This window comes from Erpetoichthys calabaricus, chromosome 6, assembly GCF_900747795.2.
Source record: "Erpetoichthys calabaricus chromosome 6, fErpCal1.3, whole genome shotgun sequence".
NCBI classification, from domain to species: Eukaryota; Metazoa; Chordata; class Cladistia; order Polypteriformes; family Polypteridae; genus Erpetoichthys; species Erpetoichthys calabaricus.
In genome coordinates this window covers 123,860,866-123,887,765 of record NC_041399.2, presented here as the reverse complement: position 1 = coordinate 123,887,765, position 26,900 = coordinate 123,860,866, and the positions used below count along the sequence as shown (strand labels likewise).

Here is a 26,900-nt window from a genome sequence, read left to right as displayed (position 1 = left end):
GGTTGGCTCTTGGAGACAGTAACATCCTCAGTGCATTTGCTAATATAGCCAATCACAACTGCTGTATACTCCTCCACGTGGCTGCAGCCCTCAGGAGTATCAGCTTCACCCATTTTAGTTGTTTGAGCAGAGAACTGTAGGCTGGGATAATTTCATGGAGATGTGGTCAAATTTTCTGAAATGGGCACGGGGCTTGGCTTGGTAATAGTCTTAAATGCTGGTTTAAACATGATCTAGACGGTTATTACGGCAGTTGCAAATTTCACATGTTGGTAAAATCTAGGTAAAAATAACCTAAGGCTTGCATGGTTGAACTCACCAGTGATGATAAAAGCCCCATTGGGGTGGGCAGTTTGAAGGTTGTTTATAGATTCGTATAACTCTGATAGCACCTGGTTAGTATTAGTGGTAGGTGGCAGGTACACAGCAAACAAAACAACTGAAAAGGCAGACAGTTCACTGCTATAAACTCCGCCACAGCAGAACAGTGTCTAGAGACTATCGTAAACAGTTCTGTGATGTGCAAACAAGAGCTCAAGCAAAACTACAAATTAAGATTCTATGGTTTCAAAAACCAAAGCAATGTTTTTCTACTTGTGAAAATCCATTCCTGATTGAGATCAATAAAATAAAGCAAAAAAGTCACCAGCTTGGACTTATACAACTTAAACTGGAGTTTGGGGAGTTAATGATGAAAATCAGCATCAGTTTCAGATGAAAGATGTAGTGGACCTTTGGAAATTGTCAGAGGATCTTCCAAACATCTCCAGACTTGCAAGATGCATCATCTCAATGTTTCCATCCACATAACAGTGTAAAGCAGCTTTCTCTGCACTCTCAAAAATAAAATGCCACAACCGAAACAGACTGACTCAGCAGCACACAACAGAGGCCTTTCGGATTACCATTTCTAGTGCAGAGCTCAACTACAAATTCCTTTTGCAGCAGGAAGAGTGTCAGAAATTGTACTGAGTTATGTAAGTGTAATGTTGTTCTTCTAATACCCCCTTCTATTCCAAAATACTAATGTAGGCTACTGCAGAACTTAAAGAATGTTTCCTTTTTCCTTCAGGAGGGGATACAGGAGAGAGAAAAGGGAACATCAAAGAGAAACTATGTATTCTTCAGCAATGTGCTATAAGTTACGCAATATAAATGTAATGAATTATTATATTATTATTACTTGCTATTTTGGAATGTGAAAAATGATCAGCACTGTTTTGTGCTGCAGTTTCTTACCTGCTGTTATGGGCTGTGATGATCATCAGTATTTTCTGTTATATTGTTATGGGCTATGATGATAAGCAATACTGTCTGTTATGGGCTATGAAAAAGCAATGTGCTGTCTGTTGCTGTTATGGACTTTGTGATCAGCACTTGGAAATCATTTAAAAATGATAATATTGAAACTCTACCTGTTGTCACACACATGCAACTAGGAGGGAGCTGAATGGACCAAGTGAAGGTAATTACTTGCCAGGCCAGGGGGTGGCGGCGGGCTGTGCTAAACCTTGTTCTGTTATCGCTGCAGCCCAAATATCGAAAAACCTGTTTGATTTAACAACGTCACTTCTGGTTCTGGCACCAAGGAAGACATCACTTCCGCTTCCAGTGCCAAGGAAGATGTCACTTTTGGTTTCCGGCCTCACTTCCGGTCTCACCCTTTAAAACCGCCATCTTCTCCACCACCAGTTCAGTTCAGTTTGGAGCTCAATTTATGCAAATCAGTGCTTATTTAAAAACCCTTTTGCAGCCAGGGTCAATATACGGGTGACTGCCCCAAACCTTTCCGGTGTGTTGAGACTTATTCTTTCACACTGTAATATTTGGCAGTGAAAATAAATTAGTTAATACATCATGCTTTTAATCCCTAAAAACATATCTTATACTTATACTGAAATGCATAACGGTTTCAGGGAGAAGAGGAACGTTTTTGGATTGTGGCTCTTGCAAAAATATTTTTTTTTCAATGTGACTCCTAAGTAGGGCAAGGATGAGTACAGCTGATTTAAACAGTACCTACATATAAAGGTGATGCAATTTATCATAACGAACATCACCATTTTTTTATTTTGTAGTCTACTGTATACTTACAGAAACACAAATTTTGCACCCTTAAATTTATCACTACATCAAATACCTTAAATCAGAATCAGATGCACCAGATCAAGTGTAAATGGTTAGAATATCATTACAGAAGGTCTTGGTGGAACTTGTCCTGCTTAAACCTCAGACATTTAGCCTGGTTTGCTCTTTATTGGTGAAGTGTGTGTTATCACCTTGTCTAGATCGAAAGAGCTCTCTGAAGCCTCGAGAAAGAAAGATATAGATGCCCATAAGTCTGGGAAGGGATTTAAAGTTCTTCAGACAACTGCAGATCAACCATTTCACTGTCCAGAAGATAATCTACAAATGGAGAACATTTCAAACAACTGCCAATTTGTCAAGAACAGGCCGGCCCAGCAAACTTAGCCCTGAGAGCAGAATGTAAGACTCTGAAAGAAATTTTTAATCTTTAAGAACCCCAGAATTTAATTGTGGCATCTACAGGTAGCTCTTGCCACTACTGATATAAAAGTGCATGGACCTACCATTAGGAAAAGGCTTCACAAATTAGACCTACACGGGAGGTGTGTCAGGAGAAAACCTTTGCTGTCCAGAAAGTTTGTCAAGCTAGACTAAACATTGCCCATGAACGCCTAGGCAAAGGCCACGACTTCTGGAACAATGTGCTCAGAGTAGATGAGACAAAGATAGAATTATTTGACTATAAAACAAGAACACATTTATGAAAAAACCAAATGCAGCATTAGACCAGAAGACCCTGATACCAACTGTAAAGCATAGCAGTGGAAAGATTATGTTTAAGGGCTGCTCTGCTGCATCAGGGCCTGTGTAACATCACCATCATGGAATCCACTATAATTCTATCATTTTACCCGGGGGTGCTTAAGGATAATGTGAGACCATCTGTCAGAAGATTCAGGTGGCTCTGAGGCTAGGGATCTGCACTGGCAATCGAAAGGTTGCCGGTTCGAATCCCGTAAATGCCAAAAAGGGACTCTGCTCTGTTGGGCCCTTAACCTGCAATTGCTGAGCGCTTTGAGTAATGAGAAAAGTGCTATATAAATGCAAAGAATTATTATTATTACTCAGCTGAAAGCGGAACTTCCAACATGACAATGACCCTAAACATACCAGTAAATAATGGCTGAAAAGAAAGAAATGGAGGGTTCTGGAATTACCAAGTCAAACCCCATAGCTGAATCCTATTGAGATGTGGTGGGGGAATTTGAAACAGTCAATATCAAAGACTGGTAGGCAGTTACAGGAAACAACTACAGTTGACCCCCACGAAGTCGCGGTTCAGAGTTCGTGGCCTCAGTCATTCACAGATTTTTCCTTAGAACCTAACTAATAATTGTTAGTGGAAACCAAAAATATTCTCCGCAATTTTTGTGGCTTTTATCGTGGCAATACTATACTGTAGAGAGAATAGGAAGCAACTGCAGAGAAAATGCGGCTTGGTATGGTGAAAGTAACCAATAGAATTTGAAACTGCAACTCCCAGCAGTGCCTGCAGTGGATCTGATTGGTCTTCTGCTGAGGGTGCTGGGGCTGTTGAGGTCAAAGGATGTCCGCGCGGCTTTTAAAAAGGGGGCTGGTGACCAAAAGCAAAACAAAAGTTTTTGTAATTTGTGTTTCAAGTTCCTGTCTGCCTGCCTTATGTTGGGTTACCTGTACTTATTCATTTTGTCCTGGATCGATTTGTGCGTCTGGATTGTCTGCCATTTGCCTGTGTACATGAGGACTGTAAGTGGATTCATGGCCATCCTGCAAGAAAAGGAGCACTCCTGAACCCGTCCACCCATCTTCACCATTTCAGGAACTAACGGTAGGACTATCTTTACATTCCCATTCAACGTGCAGATCTCTGGACTATCTATTTTCATCATTACATTTCATCCATTGCCGTTTTTCATGAACTTTTTCATGATTTACTGTGTGTGTTTTGTTTGTGCTTTGTTGTATTTAATGTGTAATCGCAGTAAGGGGAACAGGGGTGGTATCATTGTTTTCATTACATTCTTTATTTGCTGTTTGATTACCGGTGTGCTTTGTTTTTGTCTCTGTGAGTGCACATGGGTTGGGTCAAGGCTGTATGCATCCCTGGAATCTCCACCATAAAAATAAATAAATTTGACGTGTGAATTTTAGTGGCATTGGACCGCTACAGCATTATTCAGTTCTCCTTGCTGCTGATTGACTGTGATACATCTCCAGCTGAGTGTTCTTGTGTTTTCCGTTTACTTAAAAGCCTGAACAGCACCTGTCCTTTTCAGCTGATTGCTTTGTTTCTCTCTCCTTCCCCAGACATCCTCTGCTCCTGTTGAGGTTCCTGCTCCCATTTTGCTCCCCTATGATGTTTGTCTATTCTTTAATCGATAAGTAACTGCATACTGAGCTCATTTTACTTCTGAAAGAGTCATGTTTGTTTGAAGTGTTTGAATAAAGTTCCTGTCTCTACAATCTCCTGCGTTTCTGTGACCCAAGCTTGACACCCTGCAGTACTGCATCCTCACTGCCTCTGGGATTCAGCTGCTGCACTCGACTTACCTGCCAGCGTCAGCGCTTACCTCTGTGTGCTTGCGCGCAGCCAGTTCAAGCACAGTTGGCTCAGTGATTTACCGAGTTTCATCCATGGAGTCAGTTGCACTTTGTACATATTGTTCCAGTAATTTCTTAAAAGTTTTTGCAGTTCATTAGCAGTTTGTAAAATGATCAGTGTTGCAGTAATTGTGATGCTCTTTGCATGAAAAAAAGTGTTCCATTAAAATTTCACTTTTTCTTTGTTAATTGTGGCGTTTACTTAAAGTGAAGCAAAAAAGGTATTTGGCGTCCAGAGATGCAGTAACCAGTTTAAGGGTTAAAGCCCCAAGATGCCGCCGAAACGAGCTGCACCATCTAAGGCTTCTGGGAATGAAAACATGCTTGCATGAACTACAGTACATATAGCGGTAACATTGGCATTTTACATTCTAGCACTGCAGGAAACATAGCAGTACATTATACAGGTTTATCTTTACATTCCTTATTTTTAGGTAATGTATTAAGCTGAGTTTGAAATTAAAGTGTTTTGGGGGCATATTTAAGGTTTAAACTATGAAAATAGGCATTTTTTTTAACCACATCCAAAATTCGTGGGTGCTCTAGGAACGTAACCCCCGCGAATTTTGGGGGTGTACTGTACTTGAGTTTGGTTCTGCCAGAAGTGTTAATACCAGCTGTTAGAGCCAAGGGGGGTACTTACTTATTCCACAGATAGAAATAGCATATGTGTTTATTTGTCAAAAAATAAATTATTGTCATAAAGGTTTGGGGCAGCCACCCGTATAATGTGCCTTGGCTGCAAAAAGGTAGTGAAAGATTGTGAGTTGTTCACAAGACTGAATCCAAAACAGAACTGCCGATATTGAATCGGCTCAACCCGAAGTGACATCATCAGAGGTGGGACCAGAAAAGTGATGTCATCAAATGCGCCAGAACCAGAATTGACTTCATTTAAGGTGCCGGAACCCTGCTGGATTTCCCCGAGAATGGTCTGCAAAGGATCGAGAAAGACAGTTAGTGCACACCCGCTGCCCCCTGGTTGGACATGGAATTGCCATTATTCAGGCCCTTTAGTTTGTGCCACTCTCAGATCCGGCACGATTATAATACGCGCTGCCCTCCTTGACAGGCAGCAAAAGAAAAAGAAAATAAATAATCTGGGGCACGAGTGACCAACACTACTTTTCTGCTACACCACTTCAATTATATAGACACACCAGTGAAAGCAGGGTCAAGTAAAAATGATTACTGGAAGACAATACACATGATCACTGTAACAACAACAAAGAAAACCTTATATACATAATATCGCGCTGCAGCGCTTCCCCTCCCCACACAAATCACGACACAAACACTTGAAAGTATACATTACTAATAAAGATTTGAGCAAATGGAAACACAACAAAAAAAACAATGGATTATAGTCTTTTAAATCTTATCTGTATGGTAGCGTTGAGCTCAGTCTGTATTGGGGAATGAGTTGCCGACCATATCTCTTATTCCGGGAAACGTACTGATTAACTGTTCCTTGTGCTGGCCCGTCAAGTCCTCTCCCGTATGCCTTCCTCCGGAAAGTAAAAATAATTTGACTGGAAATTAACCCAGGTTCACCTGACGATATCCAAGAGGTGTTAATCCTTTCCCTCGTGCCTTTTTCTGTTATGGCCTCCTCCTCTCTCCTAGCTCTTCTCTTTTTCTTTTTTCCCGCCAAATATTTACATAAGCCATCAGGAGTGATCACTGCAGTCTTGGCCACACTGTCTTCTCCCATGCATACCTGCCAATATCCCGATTGTAAATCCAGAGTGCTAAAAACCACTGCGCTTTGTAAGGATTATAAAATTTCATGCACCAGGGGCATAGGATAGGCGTTACTGGTAGTTTTGGCATTTAGCCCACGGTAATCCACACAAAAGCGAAAGGTTCCATTCGGCTTACGCACCAAAACCACCGGAGATGCCCAGGCGGAGATAGAGGTTTCAAGAATACCTTCCAGCAGCATACGATCAACCCACTCATTAATAACCTTTCTCTTTATAGGAGAGATCCTGTAAGCTCTCTGACGGACAGGGACTTCATCAACGGAGTATATATGATGGTGAATAACCTCTGTACGCCCATGTTTGTCCGTCCATACCATGGGCCATCTCCTCAGAATAGGTTGCACCTCGCAGGGCTGAGAACAAATGCTGTCCTCCATAGGGCTGATATCTTTAACTGGTACTGCGAAATAGTAATTTACTTTTAGCCACTGTAATTCATCACGCCCTCTTACCTTAAAACTGAACACACCAGGCATTACGTATTCATGAGTCCTTGGGTGCAAAATGATGTCGGCTGCCATGATGGAATCCTGCCCTAGGAGCAGTGGCATAGACAGGAATGCATCCTCCAAGACATACACCTCGACTTCCCAAGATATATTTTGCAATCTAAACTGCATCAGAACCTTGCCATTATCCCGATATGCTCGCCCGTCTGCCAAGAAGAACTTTACTGTGCCACCTCCCTTAAGCAGCTCGCCGGGCAACTTTAATTTTTCCCACAAGCTGCGATTAATTAAGGTAAAGGTGCTCCCTGTATCAATGACAGCATCCCCAATGATGTCCCGCACACTCACCGGTACCACTAGTGAGGGCAACTATGTGCATAACATGGTGAGCTCAGCCCCAACTGACCGATCCTTGTCCTTTGGATATCTGACCTTGTGTGCATCTCTGCTAGAAGTTTCTCTGGGAGGATCTTTTTTACCCCTCATAGCAGCCCAATCCTTCTCAATCAAGGATCCGATTTTTACCATGGACTGTACTGAACTCACTGTGCCCCTATGTGCTACAGCAAGCCGCGGGTTACAAGCACGAAGAATTCGTCTAACCATGTGTTCTTCTGACATATTGGGGTTCCATTTTAGACAGAGCGTACGGTATTCGTAAACAAAGTCTCTGATGGGTTGCGATAGACCCTGCCGAGCAGCCAGGAGCTGTTCTTCAAGTTCAGTTTGGTAGTCAGCCAGTAAGAAGGCTTTCAAAACAGCGGTACAGAAAGATGCCCAGTCCTTAATATTATTCTTTTCCGCCTGCCACCAGTGGCGCGCTGGTCACTGTAGAGACGTACTCAAGAAGCCCATCAATTCAGCTAGCGCTAATGGGTACAGTTCTAAAAACATGTCTGCTTGTTCAATAAATTGAAGCACCTCTGCCGATTTACAGGAAGCTTCCAGTTTTGCAAACTCCAGCCGTACAGCAGCTGCAGCAGTAGAGGAGTAGGACAGCCGCGCTTCAACCAATGGCGTTGATCGGCGCAGAGTTTGAAAGTACGTAGCAATACTCCTCCTCATCGTGTCCTGTATTTCTACCTCCCATTGCTGATCGCGCCGCAGTAGGCAGTCTACCAGCTTTTGTTCCAGACTTCTTAGACGTACATGCACTCACTCATGCAAATCGCCCACCGCCGAATCCACGTATCCATGCAGAGCTTCTTCCCGAGCTACCGCTCCTTCAGTCATTTCATCTAGCCGGACTCTAAGCTCGTCCATGTGCTCCTGTACCTCTGCCCATGGGGGCTGCAAGTTCAGTGAGGCATCCATAGATTCCCGACCCTGGCTCTTGGGAGTCGAAATATATAAAGTATATACTCTGACCGTAACGTGGCGACCTAGCAATTCACCTCGCTCCGGCATTGCACAAGAGTCGGCAAACCTCTGCTCAATGCTCTCAGTCGACTTGTGAGTGGCAAAATGAAATACAGTGGATGAAATTTAGTCAACTGGCTCCTCGTACGTGCCACCAATACCTCCCAAAAGTAAAAATAATTTGACTGGAAATGAACCCAGGTTCACCTGACGATATCCAACATATCCAAGAGGTGTTAATCCTTTCCCTCGTGCCTTTATCTGTTATGGCCTCCTCCTCTCTCCTAGCTCTTCTCTTTTTCTTTTTTCCCGCCAAATATTTACATATTGATAGCTCCTCCCCGTACTGTCTGTTGGCCCTCCAAGCCAGGTGCTCCCCTCCCTCTGTATAAAGGGCCGGCCCTACACATTAAGGCATACCACTAAAACAGGTATGGGTAAAGGTACAAACTTACAGGGACATACACATATTCCGGTCGACCGTTACAGTTGACTCCTACTCGCACGTGTGTGACAATATATATATAGTAGATGTCACATGGGCTGGACAGGCATTCCGGCCCGGAAGGAAACAGGAAGCAGACCCAGAAGGAAGAAATGGACGGTCAGCCCCTTTAAAGGGAGAGATATTGCTGGGGAGTTTTTATTCCCCCAGCACGCTAGATGGCAGCAGTCCTGGGGTCATGGGGTGCCGCAAAAGGGCGCTGCAGGGAAACAAGCTCCCTACTGTGATGATGGACTTCCGTGTGACCCAGAAGTACTTCAATTGGGCAATCACCCTGGCACCGGAAGTACTCCCGGGTCTGTAATAAAAGGGACCGCACTCCCTTATCCAAGCGAGTCGGAGCTGGGAAGTAGAGAGGCAACAATTGATTGGAGAAGGGCAGTGCGGTGGTGAGAAAATTAATGTAGAGAGACAAATCAAGTGTTTTTGTGCTTCTTGTGACATATTTGAAGGGAATTTGGTAAATAAACTAGCCTTTATTTTAACACAGGACTGTGCTTGTGTTGGGGTTTGGGCTGTTTGATGCCCGGGTTTCCATCACTATTATATATATATATATATACACACACATACATACATACACACATAGAATAAACTAAATGCATATGAATTTAAAGCATTGTATATTTCATAGCTCAAGCCACACATTCTATCCAATACTATATTTTGAAGGTATCCTTCTTTAACATCAACAGTTCTTCCTAGTGAGGCCTAGTGAGAAAGCCAGTAATACTAGGCAGACCTGAACTGACAGTGTGTCATTCTAGTAGGGTTGTTATGTACCCATGCAAACATGCAAAGGGTGATGTGCCAATGGCAGAACTGTGTAAGAGTTAGGGAGATGCTAGATGTTTTTAGGGAGAATTCTGCTACAATTTACAGGTCTTTTCAGTTAGACAGAAAGGCATCAACAGTACACCTAGGGAATTTCTCCCAATCCAGATTCACCCTTTCACCCTGCCTGTTACTTTCCCAGAAATAAGGTTGACCTGGGTACATACAGTACATTGTGCCAGAACCTTAAAAGAAACTGTGATCCATATTAGAAACCTAAATTCTATAAGAAAACTTTCTGCTAACTTCTTTGCAGCTGGCAGTTTTTCAAATGCATAATGTGTGCTGCTTGAACAGTGTTTCACTATAACCAAGATGGCAGTTAAACTCTGTGAAGTAGTAAGATCAGTCATCTCCTCCCATAGGTTGTTTATTGTGGGGAGAAACAGCAGCAACTCTACATGGATTTTGCCGGACCACAGGCCAAAATATGTGTTTTCTATTTCCTGATTTATTGTAATAATAATAATTCTTTACATTTATATAGTACTTTCTCACTATTCATAGCGCTTTTCATATTGAGTGGGGAATCACTTCAGCCACCACAATTTGTAACCTCTATCTGGATGATGCCACGGCAGCCATTTTTATGCCAATATGCTCACCTCCCATGAGCTACTGTATTAGATGGTGAAGTAGTGAGAAAGATAGTCAGTTAGAGACAGGGGATGATTATTGGGCAAAAATGACTGGACCATGGAGGGCATGGACATCGGTATACAAAAGATACCCAGGGATCTTTTAAAACCACAGAGAGTCAGGACCTTGGTTTTACATCTCATCCGAAGGACAGACCCATTTTTACACCACAGTGTCTCATATCACTGTATTGGGGCATTAGGAACCACATTCACACCACATGGTTAGTGCCCCCTGCTGGCCTCATCAACACCTCTTCTAGCAGCAACCCAAACGTTTCCTAGATGCTCTCTCATTCAAGTACTGGCCCGGCCCAAACATGCTTAGCTTAAGGTGGATGACCTCTTCTTACATGTGTGGCATTGTAGGCCAACAGAAGTATCTCTAATAAGATCAACAGTTTTCTAGAGTCTTCATTGTTCAATGAAAAGGGAATCAGGACCCGAATTCAATACTCTTTCCTAGTTTTTTTCTGATTGAATAGAAATTAAATCAACAGGGGTATTTATTTTTTGACTGTTATTTTTTTAATCTATCAGTTGACAATGCAGGATATAAATGAACTTTTTCCCAAATAAAAGATAGATCCTATAACTACTACAGGGTCTAATAAAACCAATAGCCAAATGGTTTTATGTACAGGTGCTGGTCATAAAATTAGAATATCATGACAAAGTTGATTTATTTCAGTAATTCCATTCAAAAAGTGAAACTTGTATATTAGATTCATTCATTACACACAGACTGATGTATTTCAAATGTTTATTTCTTTTAATTTTGATGATTATAACTGACAACTAATGAAAGTCCCAAATTCAGTATCTCGGAAAATTAGAATATCAATTAAGACCAATGCAAAAAAAGGATTTTTAGAAATGTTGGCCAACTGAAAGGTATGAACATGAAAAGTATGAGCATGTACAGCACTCAATATTTAGTTGGGGCTCCTTTGGCCTGGATTACTGCAGCAATGCGGCGTGGCATGGAGTTGATCAGTCTGTGGCACTGCTCAGGTGTTATGAGAGCCCATGTTGGTCTGATAGTGGCCTTCAGCTCTTCTGAATTGTTGGGTCTGGCGTATTGCATCTTCCTCTTCACAATACCCCATAGATTTGCTATGGGGTTAAGGTCAGGCGAGTTTGCTGGCCAATCAAGAACAGGGATACCATGGTCCTTAAACCAGGTACTGGTAGCTTTGGCACTGTGTGCAGGTGCCAGGTCCTGTTGGAAAATGAAATCTGCATCTCCATAAAGTTCAGCAGCAGCAGGAAGCATGAAGTGCTCTAAAACTTCCTGGTAGATGGCTGCGTTGACCTTGGACCTCAGAAAACACAATGGACCAACACCAGCAGATGACATGGCACCCCAAACCATCACTGACTGTGGAAACTTTACACTGGACCTCACACAACGTGGATTCTGTGCCTCTCCTCTCTTCCTCCAGACTCTGGGACCTTGATTTCCAAAGGAAATGCAAAATTTACTTTCATCAGAGAACATAACTTTGGACCACTCAGCAGCAGTCCAAAGGCGAGACGCTTCTGACGCTGTCTCTTGTTCAAGACTGGCTTGACACAAGGAATGCGACAACTGAAACCCATGTCTTGCATACGTCTGTGCGTGGTGGTTCTTGAAGCACTGACTCCAGCTGCAGTCCACTCTTTGTGAATTTCCCCCACATTTTTGAATGGGTTTTGTTTCACAATCCTCTCCAGGGTGCGGTTATCCCTATTGCTTGTACACTTTTTTCTACCATATCTTGTCCTTCCCTTTGCCTCTCTATTAATGTGCTTGGTCACACAGCTCTGTGAACAGCCAGCCTCTTTAGCAATGACCTTTTGTGTCTTGCCCTCCTTGTGCAAGGTGTCAATGGTCATCTTTTGGACAACTGTCAAGTCAGCAGTCTTCCCCATGATTGTGTAGCCTACAGAACTAGACTGAGAGACCATTTAAAGGCTTTTGCAGGTGCTTTGAGTTAATTAGCTGATTAGAGTGTGGCACCAGGTGTCTTCAATATTGAACCTTTTCACAATATTCTAATTTTCCGAGATACTGAGTTTGGGACTTTCATTAGTTGTCAGTTATAATCAACAAAATTAAAAGAAATAAACATTTGAAATACATCAGTCTGTGTGTAATGAATGAATCTAATATACAAGTTTCACTTTTTGAATGGAATTACTGAAATAAATCAACTTTGTCATGATATTCTAATTTTATGACCAGCACCTGTATACTTACCAATAGCTTTAGTTTCTGGCTATCATATAAATGGTGCTTGGAATGTAACAAAGACTTTTGTTTGCTGAACACAAAGCAGTTGATACTCCAAAGACAAAATTTCAGTCAAACAGCAGGCAAGTGGTTGAATTCTGTCAGTACATGCATGAAAACAGTCCTGTCTCCAGGCTATTATTTCTTTACAAATGAAGTAATAGGTGGAGAATGCTTTTAAAGGAAAGAAAATTCTAATACAACTTTAGGTTCAAAGGTTTCTATTTAGGGCCACCACAAATGATTATTTTGTAAACAATCTAAAACTATTTTATGAATAAATTAATTAATCTAATAACTATTTCTTATCCAAATAGTTCAGGTAGACATGCATAGAAATTTAAAAACATTAGGATATAAAAAAGCCAAACTAAAAAAGCTGTAGCAAGAAGACAAACAATACAACACTTAACTCAAAAAGGCATTAACATTATACAGTATGTCTGATTATTGGACTCATTAACATAACTGAATGTCAGCAGTCCAACTTGAAACAAGACCAAATAATTAGGATTTTGGGTTATTTTGAAAATTAATGTTACAGTAAATCCACTCTAAGACTCATTTCACACGGATTTTGTTTTAAAATCCATCTTTAAATTGAGATGGATGTTATTCATAGACATCATAAATACAGTATAGGCATTTTTTTCATACAGCAGCTTAGTAATGTTTTTAAAAGTATAAATAATATCAATTGAAATCATATTGCAGGAGATGTGAAACTCTTGAAGGGAAGACTGAGGCAAAAACAATATTCTATACTTTTTCAGCTGGCATTAAATGATTATAACTTAAGCCTTTTAGTATTAGTTAATTTTGGCACTGCCAACTTTGGTACAGCTTTGCACATTGTTCTTAACAGCCATGACTGCACAATGAGCATTTTTTTTATTCCTGTTGCTTGTTAATCGCATCATCATGTTTAAACATTTATTCGTTATTTATAACACTGCTGACGAGCAGGAATGACAATACGCATGTAAATCTGTTTGTTAATTTTACACTCTTGACATTTATCCACACCTTTTCACTTTTTTTAAAAGCAACCCTAGATGTTTTTACCAGTATGTTACCCCCCAATAAGTGAACATTAATAATACATCAAAAATCCTGTGCACCATAAACTTGAGGTCTCTCGGGAACAGTTAATCTGCTAAAAAAAATTAATCATTTTTTCATCATGGAAATAAAGAAGTGGGAGAAAATATTTACACAGAAGAACACTTCATAGGTGGCACATTGTTCTTCTAACCCTTTCTGCAATATGTGAGTGGCTGGACAGACATCAACCTGTCCGCACGGACTTAAGAGAAAATGTGGAAAGAGCCCAGAGCCATTTTACTCAAGAGGTACATACCTTTTTTAAGGTTAAAAGCAGGGTTTTGCTGAGCTGTATGGTCTGCATATTTGGCAGTATTAACTGCAAATGTTTCTTTACAAAAAAGCCAATATGCCAGCAACAAGCTTCCCTGCAGGCAGACACCTGCACGATGCTATGCTGCAAACTCTCTTCAGTTAAGTTTGCATCAACTGTGCTAGAATAAAAAAAATGCACCTTCTTGAGTCAGCCTGATAATATATTGATTGTGGTTTACTTACAGTTTAAAGATTGGAGAATATACCCAAAAAACAGCTTTATAAAGCTGATGTATGTTTATACAGGATGTTATTACTTATCAATTTTGACAACTGCCAATTTTCTTTCAGATCCACAGAGTCACAGTTAAAGAGTTAAAGCAAATGCAATTCTGACTAAATAAAGTTAGCATTTAACATGCTAGTCTATCATATTTAACTAGCCTGAGAACTGAAAGTATACCTTGTACTGTGTACTCTAGTATACCTTGGCAGTGACATTCATGTCTCTTGGGACTCTTCCTATGGGGTCAGTAGACAGATTGGGAGAGCATGGGAGGTCATGAGGTTGCTGGAAAGGGGTGTGTGGTGCTCCCGATATCATTGCAAAAGAACAAAGGTCCAAGTCTTTAGAGTCCTGCTACTTCCTGTCTTGCTATATGGTTGCGAGGCACGGACGCTATCCAGTGATCTGAGACGAAGACTGGACTCCTTTGGTACTGTGTCTCTTCGGAAAATCCTTGGGTACCATTGGTTTGACTTTGTGTCGAATGAGCGGTTGCTCATGGAGTCTCGAATGAGGCACAATACCTGCATTTTGAGGAAACGTTATTTACTTCACTACGGCCATATGGCGCGTTTCCCTGAGGGTCACCTGGCTCGTAAGATCCTCATTGTTGGGGACCCGAAAGGCTGGACCAGGCCAAGGGGTCGCCCATGTAACACCTGGCTGCGGCAGACAGAGGGTCATTTCCGGAGGGTGGGGATGGACCGTGTGTCTGCCTGGGGGGTTGCCAACCGGTATCTGTTTCGTCGTGTAGTGGGTGCGGCAACATAGTGTACCAGTGCATGCTCCCCAACTTGACTTGAATTGACATTTTTTTTTAACTTCATTGCACTCACAAGTAGTGGTGGCAAATGATATTTAGCAGACAATTTATCTGTTTTGTCCAAAGAAACCTTATGGTTGTATCTTTCATCCCAATGCTAATCACTATCATAAATTTCTCAAGCTAACCAGCTTCACAGCACTTAAAGAACTACTGCTGAACAGATACAGTAGGTGTAAATTTGCTACTTACATTATTATTGACTTGTCCTGTGCTTTAGTTCCAAAGTGCATCCTCTTCAAGTGTTCATGCATTGAGTAAATAGGTTGTGAAATACCATCTGTTTTTTAACAACCATTTTTTCAGATTTTTGGGTGAAGTACTCCCACGCAGAAGAGAATTTTACCAGATATTTGGAGGAACCTCCTTCCTCTGCATTTGGTACAGCCGTCACCATGATTAGCCTACTCAAAATTCAGAGTTGTAGTATGTCAGAATGTGAGAGAATGGCAGGGATAACTAGTCGATTAAGAAAATAAAATTTGAGTAAAGTTTATTCACAGAAGACCTATTTCTAATACATAAAAGGTCATTGTTTTAGGGTGATAACACAATACATGTACTGCATATGTTAACACTGGGGAGATATATTCTCTATGGCCTTTTCCAATTTGCTCCCATTAGTTGATGAAATATGAGTTTTACCTTTAAGTGGATTTTCAGGAATTTGTAGTTGGTATAAGAGGCTAGAACTAATAAAGCACTACACAGAACCAAAAACAACCAATACTTAAATATACAGTTTTGTACCAAAACTGGCACCCAAAGACTGTTCTTATAAAGGGATTAACAAGTGCCTACACTTCCTACTTCCATATACAGTATAACAGGTGATTAAGTCTGTTCTCAAGTTTAGGACACCTAGCTATCAAATGTCCAACTGAACCAAAATAATACCATAATCCCTCAATCATACACCTCTTGTGTTCCTTGGCCTCCTGATCTCGAAGGAACTACTAAGTCATTACCTTTAGAAATTATTTTCCTATGTTTTTTTTTTTAATATGAATTTGTAACTTACAAACCAAGTAAATGATCTCATTAAAGGAGCAACGGTAACTGATTGTTCATCTGTTTGCCTATGCAAAGTTCATTACACAATAATGAACTGCTCAATTTTACTGATCATAGCTTTTTCAAACAACACTTTTGAGAACAAGAGAATATGTGACCAGGAGATCAGGAAAAAAACAGTTCTAGAACAGGAGAACTTTAGTCAAAGGATAGATGAGAGGTCTGAATAAAGGGAAACAGAAGGAGAATCAAACAACAAATTGACAGAGTAATACCTACAAGCTTCCACTACTCTAAAAAGGCACATGGAAGTAATGTGTGGTATCCAAAGCCATAATGGCAAACATCCTGTGCTGTCTTCTCATATATACGGGGAATGATAAAAAAAAAAAAAAATAAATAAAAAAAAAAAATCTGTGTGTCACATAACCAGCAAATGGCATAGCAGCTATAGACAATATGGCCTTGGCCATAAAAGTCAACACAAAATGGAGCCACAAGCAAAATGATGCTGTAATGATGCCATTGAACATGAATACAACTGTCGTGTTTCTTTTTTTAGTTGTGAGCGTCTTAGATACTACACCAGAAAAATATTCACATACACGTGTTTAGGTTATTACCTTTTACTTTATTAAGTTGTAACTACTCCACAATTGCTGCTGCCACACCCAGTTGTGTATCAATTGGCACATGTTCTAATCAAACCCAGAAATATTTGAACATACACATCCATCCGTTTTATATTTGACAGACTTTAAACTTACACTAAAACACTGAAATATGTACTGGTTAATGGAAAAAATATTTGTTAACAACTGATAGTATACTGCATTATCCATTCATGATTAACCAGTGCCCAAAAAACATTTTTTGTTTGTTTGGAAGAATCTCATATCCCAAAAATTAACTATAGTTGTAACCCAATTCTGGGGACAGAGGTTGTTTCACCGTCTTCACCGTGCACTCTGCAAGTCCATTAGACTGTGGATATCCAGGACTCGAGTGCGTGAGCTTAATTCCCCAAGCAACTGCAAATTTCTGAATTTCATAGCTAGAAAAGGGAACATGGTCACTCCGTACCTCTTTGGGAATCCTATGCCTGGCAAAGACTAACTTCATTTTCATAATGATTACATAGGCAGTTTTATCTGGTATGCTTAGCAGTTATGGATATTTAGTCAGGTAGCCTACAATTACAAGAAACTGTCCATGTAGCTCAAAAATATAAGCTCCTGATTTTAGCCATGGAAATTCTGGTATCTTGTGCAATTTGAGGGGTTCTCTTTTTGCTTGTATAGCACTGAAAGGGCCAGTGTTTTTTTCAGTTTATAGGCCACAATGAATCCATGTAATTTTCTCAACTGACATTGTGTGTATGTATATTTTACATATTGTACACTTATAAGAATGCAGTATTAAAAATCATGATGCCAATATAAGTTATACATATTAATGGCACACACTAATTGGATGCACCACTAAATGTGAATAAGTAGTATACACAAGTATTACCTAAAAAAGCACCCATGATTATCTCTCCTTTTGATTCTACAATATCTTGCCATTCAGGTTTATTAGATTAGAAGAGACAAGGAGTATAGGCCATATGTTTTATACACACACACACACACGCACACACACACAGACTGCACATAAATTGTGGCACTGTAGTGCACTAGTTAAGAGCTACTATTAGGTTTTATTTCTTATTGTAATTCATTCCATATATCAAAAACATGCCTTGTAAGTAAGTCCAAAACTGATGCTTACAGTATGTGAAGAAACTAAATTAATTATTTATTCCAAAATAGTAAACTACCTTTATGAAAATAATTACCTGGTCTAATTGAAGTGTTTTAAGAAGTACTTAAAAAACTTAGGTTTGACTAAATAGCAGTAAATCTATTTATTTGTTTATAATTCAAAACAATTAAAATAACCCAACAAGGAAATTAAAAATAGATTGTAATGAAGAGTTGTAAACAAGTTTCAATTTACCTTCATTCCCACATTTGTATTGTGCAGATCCATTCGAGCCCGTAAATCTTTGTTTGATTTTTTGCTTAAGAACTCCTTTACAAACTTATTGCTGTATTTGAGGTTATCTCCACAGCCACCCCATTGCCAGGCCTTTCTGTTTTCAAGGTCAGGTGCCTCATCACATGTACATCGCTCCATTCTGCCGGCACTGCAGGCTTTTGCCATAGCATGAGTCAGACCCGCTGAAGAAATTGCATACAAAAATGCGGTTTCTTTAAAACCTAAGAAAGGGAAAATAAATAATTAAGAATGATTTATTTAAAAATAAATTACTCAAATACTAAAATTGCACAAACACAGAAGCAGAAGGTGGTGTAGTAATTAGGACCCTACTGTTTTCTCTGCCCCGTGTTTGAATTCACTGTCTTATCACTGTAAAGCATTATCTGCATGGGTTTTTTTTTTTTCTCCATACTGGAGTTTTTCTGCCATAGCCCAAATACCTGCATGTTTGGTTACTTGGCCATACTCAAAAATGGCCCTGTGTGGCTGAGGGTGTGTGCATGTCTTTGTGCCCTGCAATGGTCTGGTGATCTTTCCAGGACTGTTTATTATATTACACCAGATGTTGGCAGAAAAGTCTACAAGTCCCCCATGACCTTAAACTGAATTACATAGTTTTTAAAATGTTATGGCATGTTATGTACAGAGTGACACTAAAATAAAATCTATCCTTTGTTAACTTTGTATTAACTTTTCTTTCCTTGGCAGCTGGAGAAAATCTATTTTAATTGGATCTCTAATCTCTGCAAAAACTGTTGACCAAGATTTAGCATGAAGTACAATTAGATTTGAAAACTGAAGGTTTGACACATCTGGGCTAGTGCCCAGATCTAGATCTAGAAATCACTGTAAGTTGGTGTTCAAAGTGAACCTGCAGCTGAGGATGGAGCTTTTCTCTCAGGAGCACTTTTGTTTTGAGCATGCTAAATTTTGGCTTTTTTGTTCTGCCTTTTATTTTTACCACTTTTAAACAAGAGTACTAGCTGGCACCTCAAACCTTCTTATTCATTCTGACCTATTTTTTTTTTTGTCTCTACAGTGGGGTAGTCAGCAAGATTGCTGGACCGAAAGATGATGGAGCCCATGGACCTGGAAGAAATCATAATGAATATGGAAGAATAATTGCACCAACTACAGGTACAGGCCACAATGCAATGCACAATTCAGGTAGGCCCTGAGGGCTACTCATTTTGTTTTGACTACCTGATGATGTTGATGTACATCTTCTTATCTTTGAACAGACAGCAATGTAATTGGTCGCAGGAAGATTGGATGTAGATCCTTACATTTTTCTTAACAGAAGAAGCACAACATGTCTATTATGACATGGAGCAGAGGATGGCAGGGGGTCTCACCATATTAAAGTATATATTTTTTTAACTTGCACTGCGTTTTTATTGTTCTTTGATAAATATTTTTTTAATCAGTATGCTGCTGCTGGAGTATGTGAATTTCCCCTTGGGGATTAATAAAGTATATATCTATCTAAAGAAAGAAATCCAAGAACAAATCTTAACCATGAATGTCTTCTTCTTTAGTTATCTGCCAAGTCAGGTCTTTTGATTGACAGTTCCTCATTTATACTGTCTTCTACTCTTTTATTATTTCTTGATAGGATTTATAATCTTTAAGGTAATATAACCTGACTTACCTTGGCCTTCCTCTTTATAGAACATTAGGACAATCTAGACAAGAACAGGCCATTCAGCCCAACAAAGTTTGCCATTCCTGTCCACTTAATTCTTCTAAAATAACCGAGTCTAGTTTTAAAAGTCTCTAAAGTCCTAATATCTACCACACTACTTGGCAGCTTATTCCATGTTTCTATGGTTCTTGATTTCTTTTCCTCAAGCACTATTTTCAACAATCTATCTCCTCAGACTCAGAGACAGCCATGGTAAGAAATTGCCACAAGTGGTGGTTTCATTCATACAATCCTGCCTGAAGCAAAGCCAGACTACAAGAAGACTCCCTCGAAAGTACTCTGGAATTCTCACTTTCATTGACACTGCAACACACCACTCGGATACCAGGCCGTGTCAGCTTCGGACCTCTTTGTTTCCCTGACTTGCCTACACCTTGTAAGGACGTTTTAATTATTGTATTATCTGACCAGAACACCTTTGCATTCTGTTGCCCTGGAGCTTGTGTCTCGGATATTGAAAGAAAAGCACTAACAATCTTTGAGAAGCACAAGCACTGACAATTTGGAAGTAATGCTCTTCATGTAGGTGTAAATGATATTCGGCACCATAAGTTGGAGGTACCTGATGAAGGACTCTCATTGTTTGTTCATGCCATCAAGGAGAGATCTGCAAGGATCGTTATCTTAGGACTACTTCCAATACTGATCAGATGAAGATCAGATAATAATAATAATAATAATAATAATAATAAATTTTATTTATATTGCACTTTATATTTTAGCAATCCAAAAGTGCTACAGAGTAAAAATAGAATAATAAAATAAAAAAGAACAGAAGAGTCTATAAAATACTTTAACAAAATGACTTTCTAAAAAGATGAGTTTTTAGGTTTCGCTTAAAGGCCTCAGTCGACTGTGGGGCTCTCAGGTAATCAGGGAGGGCATTCCACAGCCTCGGCGCCACCGATGAAAATGCCCTGTCACCCATGCTGCTGAGCTTAGTTCTGGGGACTTGAGAGTGTTAGTGAGTACAGAGCGGAGGGAACGTAAGGAGTTATGGGGGGTAAGGAGTTCCTGTAGATAAAGAGGGGCATGTCCATAAATGCACTGATGGGTAAGAAGGGAGACCTTGTACTCTATTCTGAATGAAAACAGGGAGCCAGTGAAGGGTTTTCAGGATTGGGGGTGATGTGATCATACTTTCGCACCCTCATCAGGATCCTGGCAGCGCTGTTCTGAATATACTGGAGTCTCTGGATACTCTTGCCAGGAATCCCAATGAGGAGTGCATTACAGTAATCCAGCCTGGAAGAGACAAAGGCATGGACGAGCTTCTCTGCATCTGCCAGGGTGAGTAATGGGCGGAGTTTGGCGATGTTCTTGAGATGGTAAAAAGATGACTTACAGAGATATTTGATGTGGGTGTCAAAAGTAAGTTGGGAGTCCATTCTAACACCCAAATTAGTAACAGATGTGGAAAGAGGAATATTTTGGCCAGAGAAAGTAATACTGGTGATGGTAGAAGAGCGAAGATGATGTGATGTACCAACTAAGATGGCTTCTGTTTTGGATCTGTTCAACTGAAGAAAATTGAGCCTCATCCATGCCTCTATCTCCTCCAGGCAGGTAGACAATGTAGATGTTGGCAGAGGAGCAGTAGAGGAGGTGGGAGTAGTCCTGAGGTAAAGCTGAGTGTCATCGGCATAGCAATGGAACGATAAACCATGTCTGCCAATGACAGTTCCAAGGGGGAGCATGTAGATAGTAAAAAGGATAGGGCCCAGCACAGAGCTCTGTGGAACACCACAGGCGACGTTGTGGGTGTGGGGACTTTGCGCTGCCAAGGGCGACATGCTCAGTTCTGCCAGTCAGGTATGATGTAAACCAATTTAGAACAATTCCTGAGAGTCCAATAGTGTATTGCAGGCGGTGAAGAAGGATGTTATGGTCTATTGTGTCAAAAGCAGCTGTCAGGTCAAGGAGGATAAGTAGTGAAGGTGAACCAGTATCTGCCGTCATCAGAAGATCATTGGTGACCCTGACCAGGGCTGTTTCGGTGCTATGGCCAGGGCGAAAACCAGACTGAAACTTTTCAAACAGATTGTTCAGTTTGAGATGATCGTGAAGAGAACTTCAGGATCCAAGGTGGATTTTTTCAGTAGAGGTCTGATGACAGCAGTTTTTAGTGCAGAAGGAATATGGCCAGCCAGGAGGGACTGATTTATTATCCTGGTGATAAGTGGAGAGATGGCAGAAATGTTGGCCCTCAGCAAGGGTGAGGGGAAAGGGTCCAGGGAACTAGTAGACGGTTTCATTTTCCTGATGACATCCTCCACCTCTTCCCGTGTGGCAACAGAGAAAGAGCAAAGAGGATGGACGGTCTCAGACAATGAGTCAACAGTTGGGAAGGGCAAGATATCCTTGGTAGAGAGGTGTAAACGGATATTATCAACTTTTTGTTTAAAAAAGTTGATATACATGTTGCATCTGTCATCAGTGGTCTCAGAATGGGCAGGTAAAGGAGGTTTGACAAGATGATTTATGGTTGAAAAAAGTTTTTTAGGGTTGCTGGAGCCATTTCTGATGATGGTGGAATAAAACTTGGACCGTGCAACCTTCAGAGCTTCTGCATACGCTCTCATGTGTTCTCTGTAAGCCTGTTTATGGACAGTCAGCCCAGAGGCCTTGAGCCGCCGCTCAATGACCAAGTCAAGAGTGTGACCCCTAGAATGTGTGGGAACATCAACATGTTGTTGTAGGTTGAGAGAATCTAGCAGCTCAAGGAAATCAGCAGTGAGATAACCTGTGGGATTGTCAACATGAATATTTATATCTCCTAAGATTATGATGTTGGCAGAAGTAGCACAGAGTGTTGTGAGAAGATCAGTAATTTCCGGAATAAAGGCAGAATTGGGTTTTGGAGGTCGATAGATAAGGAGAACAGTCAGGGGAAACGGGGGCTTACATTTAAATGCAAGGCACTCACAGGAAGATATTGCAGGTATCGAGATAGGGGACAACCCCAGGTCCTGACGGTGGATAACAGCTATTCCACCACCACGCCCAGTGCTGCGAGCTGCCTCCAAGTAACTGTAGCCAAGTGGACAGGCTTCATTTAAGGCAGAGTAAACCTCTGACTGGTGCCAGGTTTCTGTCAAACACATGAAGTCAAGTCCTTTTTCCCTGATGTGTTCTTCAATCAGTATGGATTTATTGCTGATAGATTGAGAGTTAAATAGTTCAAATTTAACCAATGACTGTGAAGTAAATCTCTGTACAGGACACAGAACATTAAAATCCACTCCACGCAGCTTAGAATTCATTCCACAAAATAAATCCAGCCGGGGATGTGAAGACCTCACGATATTTCTGTCAGTGGCTCGGGTGTATCCCATGCTAGAGTCCAGAGATCTCACGATACTTCCAGTGTTGATAGTAATTGGAGCGACTGTGCTCTGATGACGCGTCAAACGTGCGACAGATGACCAGAAAGAAGGAATGTTGGTAGTAGAACAGTTTGGGTGGTTATAGAAGAAGAACTTTCGGCTGGATCCTCTGTGAATGTAACGAGGACGGCGAAGAAGTCCCAGTTCTTTGATGATGGAGATGTTCATTTCAGGAGTGGTTGCAGGATTAAGTCGGCGGAGTTGTGAGTTAGAATATCTGAACGCCATTCAGACTGAAGAGGTAGGGAGGAATGCTGTCCAGACAGCGCCCGAAAATCTAAAGCAGTATATCCGGGCAACAGGTGATTAGACAACAAAAAGCTTACCTTAACATAACTTAATAAAATCCATAAAGTCCACAGCAAACGGTAGAACAGTATATCCAGGCAGCAAGTGAGTAGGCAACAAAACCTTGATAAAATCCGTAAAATCCACGGCAAATGATTAAAACAGTACAAGAAAGCTTTCAGAAAAAAAAAAAAATAATACGAAACTTACTAATGAACACTAAAAGAAAAATAGTAAATTAATAAAGTTAGTAAAATATAAATAATAGCAAAAACATTAAACATAAAAACATTAAACAAAGAGTCAGAGGGAGAAGCGGCGAACAATCAACGCCAGCGTCCTCTCACCTCCGCAGCCAGAGTAGTCTAATGAATGATGAATCATTCAGCAAAGCTCACTCCCTGAACAACTGGCTGAAGAGTTTCTGGGCAGCAAGAATTTTAAACAAATGAAAAATATCAGCATATGTCCCCAAAACTAATATATTTAAATTGTTTGTCACTTCTAAAATACTTCTACTTGTATATAAGGCTTTAAACAATCTTGCCCCTACCTACATCTCAGAATGTTTGTCCTTATGTACCAAATCACAGTCTTAGATCTGCAAATTCTGGTTTGCTCGTTATTCTTAGATCTAAGCATAAAAGAATTGGTGAGGCATGTTTCTGTTCTTATGCACCTAAAATCTGGAATAATTTACCAATAGAAATATGCCAGGCTAAATCTGTGAAACATTTTAAAAAACTTATAAAAAACATTTTATTTTTATTCTAGCTTTCCAGTAATTATATCATAATATAGTGATCTGATTATAAGTTTAGCTCTTTGATGTGTTAATAAGTACCTGTGTGGATAGCGCTTTGAGTACTGAGAAAAGCGCTATACACATGTAATGAATTATTATTATTACCTAGCATCAATCCATTGCTTTTTTATGTTTTTTGTCTCCCATCCTGTGTGGTGGCACTACCTGCTCAAAGTGCTTTCTATTCTGGAGTCACCTGGGGTACTGGAGGAAATGAGGAGGACTTGGAAACCTTTTTATCGACTATGCTAACTGTATCAGATGTGCCAGTGGAGGGTGGGCGACCAGCTAGCCTAAGTCATTGTGACTTTCATGATGCACAAACTGATTACCATCAGACCCAACTATTTGATTGGCTTGTTTCTATCTTTCAACCGTGGCCCTGCAGAAGTTTAGTTTTCTTATATGGCCTGTTGTAGGAAGTTTTTGTTTTCCTTTCCTCCGTGTCATCTGGTCAAACAATCACATTCAGGAATCAAGAACGTCATCTACATCCTTAATCAACTGAAACCACTATGGGCCGCTTTATTTGCTTTTGTATCTTTTCATTAACTTTAATAACATCAAACTGTTTCTACTCAATGGGTTACCAGGCACCTATGCCTAGGTAAGATGTAGATATATTCTGTATATATTAATTTTTATATATATTAATTAGATATAGTTGTTCTACTGTCAACCTTAATGTGTAAATATTTTAATTAGAAAACCTTTATCTTATAAGAATGAAGGTTTGTTTTGCACTTTAGTGGTTAGATTTTGCTTTTAACAATACCTGGTTGATTTTGTATTAGTATACTTATATTTATTAGAAATTATCATAGTATTAATTAGTAATAATACTACAAGTAAATGTGGTATATTTTGTTTTTGTTGATTAATCTGTGGAAAGCACCTTGAGTTGCATGTAAATGTATGATAAGCTGCAATATAAATAAAGTTTTTATTATTATTATTAACTGCAATTTGAGCTCATTGTTTAGTGAGCATTTAATAACATTTATTTCAATAGCACATTTCCAAACAAACAATGAAGCTCAAAGTGCTTTACAAGATGTGTCTGTATATCTGACAAGAATATTCTTCATCAACAACTCTGATGAAAGACATTCAGTTTTTGAGCTATTTGCATGGTGATTTTCCATGTTTTGCTGGCATATGTCACAGTAGGGAGGACGATAAGAGTTATACAGATGTAGTTTGATAATGGTGTTAATACTTGCCGATGACCATATAGAGCGCATTCATTGAAAGACTGCTGCAGCCTTCCTAATCCTGAGATTTATTTCAACTTCACTGTCACCATTTTTGATCAGAATACTGCAAGGGTAAGTAAAATTGTCGACCTCTTCAAGTGGAGTTTGATTGACCACGATTTGGGTTGTTGTTGGCTGACTAACGCTGATTTTCATGGTCTTGGTTTTACTACTGATAATTCATAAGCCAACCTTGCCTGCAGTCCTTTCTAAATTATTTGTTTTATGTTGAAGGCTGTTTCTTGTTTCTGCGAGTAGTGTGATGTCATCAGCGAAGTCAAGGTCTATCAGCCTTGAATGTCCATTCCATTACATACCACACTGTACTCCGTTTACTGCTTGACACATAACAAAATCAATCACAAACAAGAACAAAAGTGGTGACAATGTGCAGCCTTGACATACAAATGTTAGTCAATTGTGCCAATATTGGTTTTCACACAGTAGCTGGAGTTTCAGTACAAATCTTTGAAGACATTTACAGTACATAGCATTGTGGAATACCATATAGTTGTGCCAATATTGGTTTTCACACAGTAGATGGAGTTTGGGTACCTATCTTTGAAGACATTTACATAGCGCTGTGGAATACCATATAGTCTGACAATATGCCATAGTGACTCTTTGTACACACTGCTGAGGGCCTTCATAAAGTCAATATAGTTTATTGATAGTGGTCAAAGTCACTAAAGGCATTGTTCAATGATGTTACACAATGTAAATATTTTCTCACAGCATGACCAACCAGAATGAAATCATGTTTGTTCTGTTTGTTAATGTTGTTTCCGTTGCATCACGCAGCCACCTAAGTAACACAGTACAAAAGACCTTGCCAGGGACAGACAAGAAGGGTAATGCATCGGCAGTTTCTGCAATCCAAAATGTTATCATTCTTCGGGTACACATTCTTCCTGCCAGCAGCTGTTAAACAAATCAGTTAGTAATTTAACAACAACAAACTGCCATGCTTTAACATTTGGCTGTTATCTGGTCATGGCCTGCAGCTTTACCACATTTCATAGACTTAATGACTTCATAGACTTTTTACAACAGGGACTTAAATACCAGTCTACATCCCATTATTTTTGTACTATTCGGCTCTTGGTATCCTTGCACTTGGTGATCTTTTAGGGGAGCCTCGACTCATTTAATTCTGTGACCTTTACTCTAAATTCTCAGTGCCTTCCTGTACATTTTTCTTTCACCTACAGCTAAGGCCAGCCATCAAATCATATGTCATTCCTTAGATCCTTTATTTAATCTCATTCATTTTTTTAAGTTGTTTTTTTATAATCAGTTTTTAATCCAAACCTGATTCTAAGCCATATGCTTGCCTTTGTTTGCAGCCAAGAAACCTTTCTCTGTTTCATTAAAGGTAGATTTAGATCTGGCACCTTCTTCGCCCTTAAGACGTGATTCAATTTTAAATTCAATTAAG

The 26,900-nt window shown here is 40.0% G+C and overlaps 1 protein-coding gene across 4 annotated transcripts in view; it reads right to left on the bottom strand.

Annotated features, from left to right (window-relative positions):
• Positions 1-26,900, bottom strand: part of wnt9a (wingless-type MMTV integration site family, member 9A) — a 521,355-nt gene that overhangs the window by 62,371 nt on the left and 432,084 nt on the right. Inside the window, exon 3 of one of the 4 annotated variants that reach the window (XM_051928898.1) lies at positions 17,978-18,240. The exons of the other annotated variants lie outside the window; for them this stretch is intronic. Coding sequence (XP_051784858.1) covers positions 17,978-18,240 — 263 coding nt within the window. The remainder of the gene's footprint in view (positions 1-17,977; positions 18,241-26,900) is intronic. 4 annotated transcript variants of the gene reach the window in all.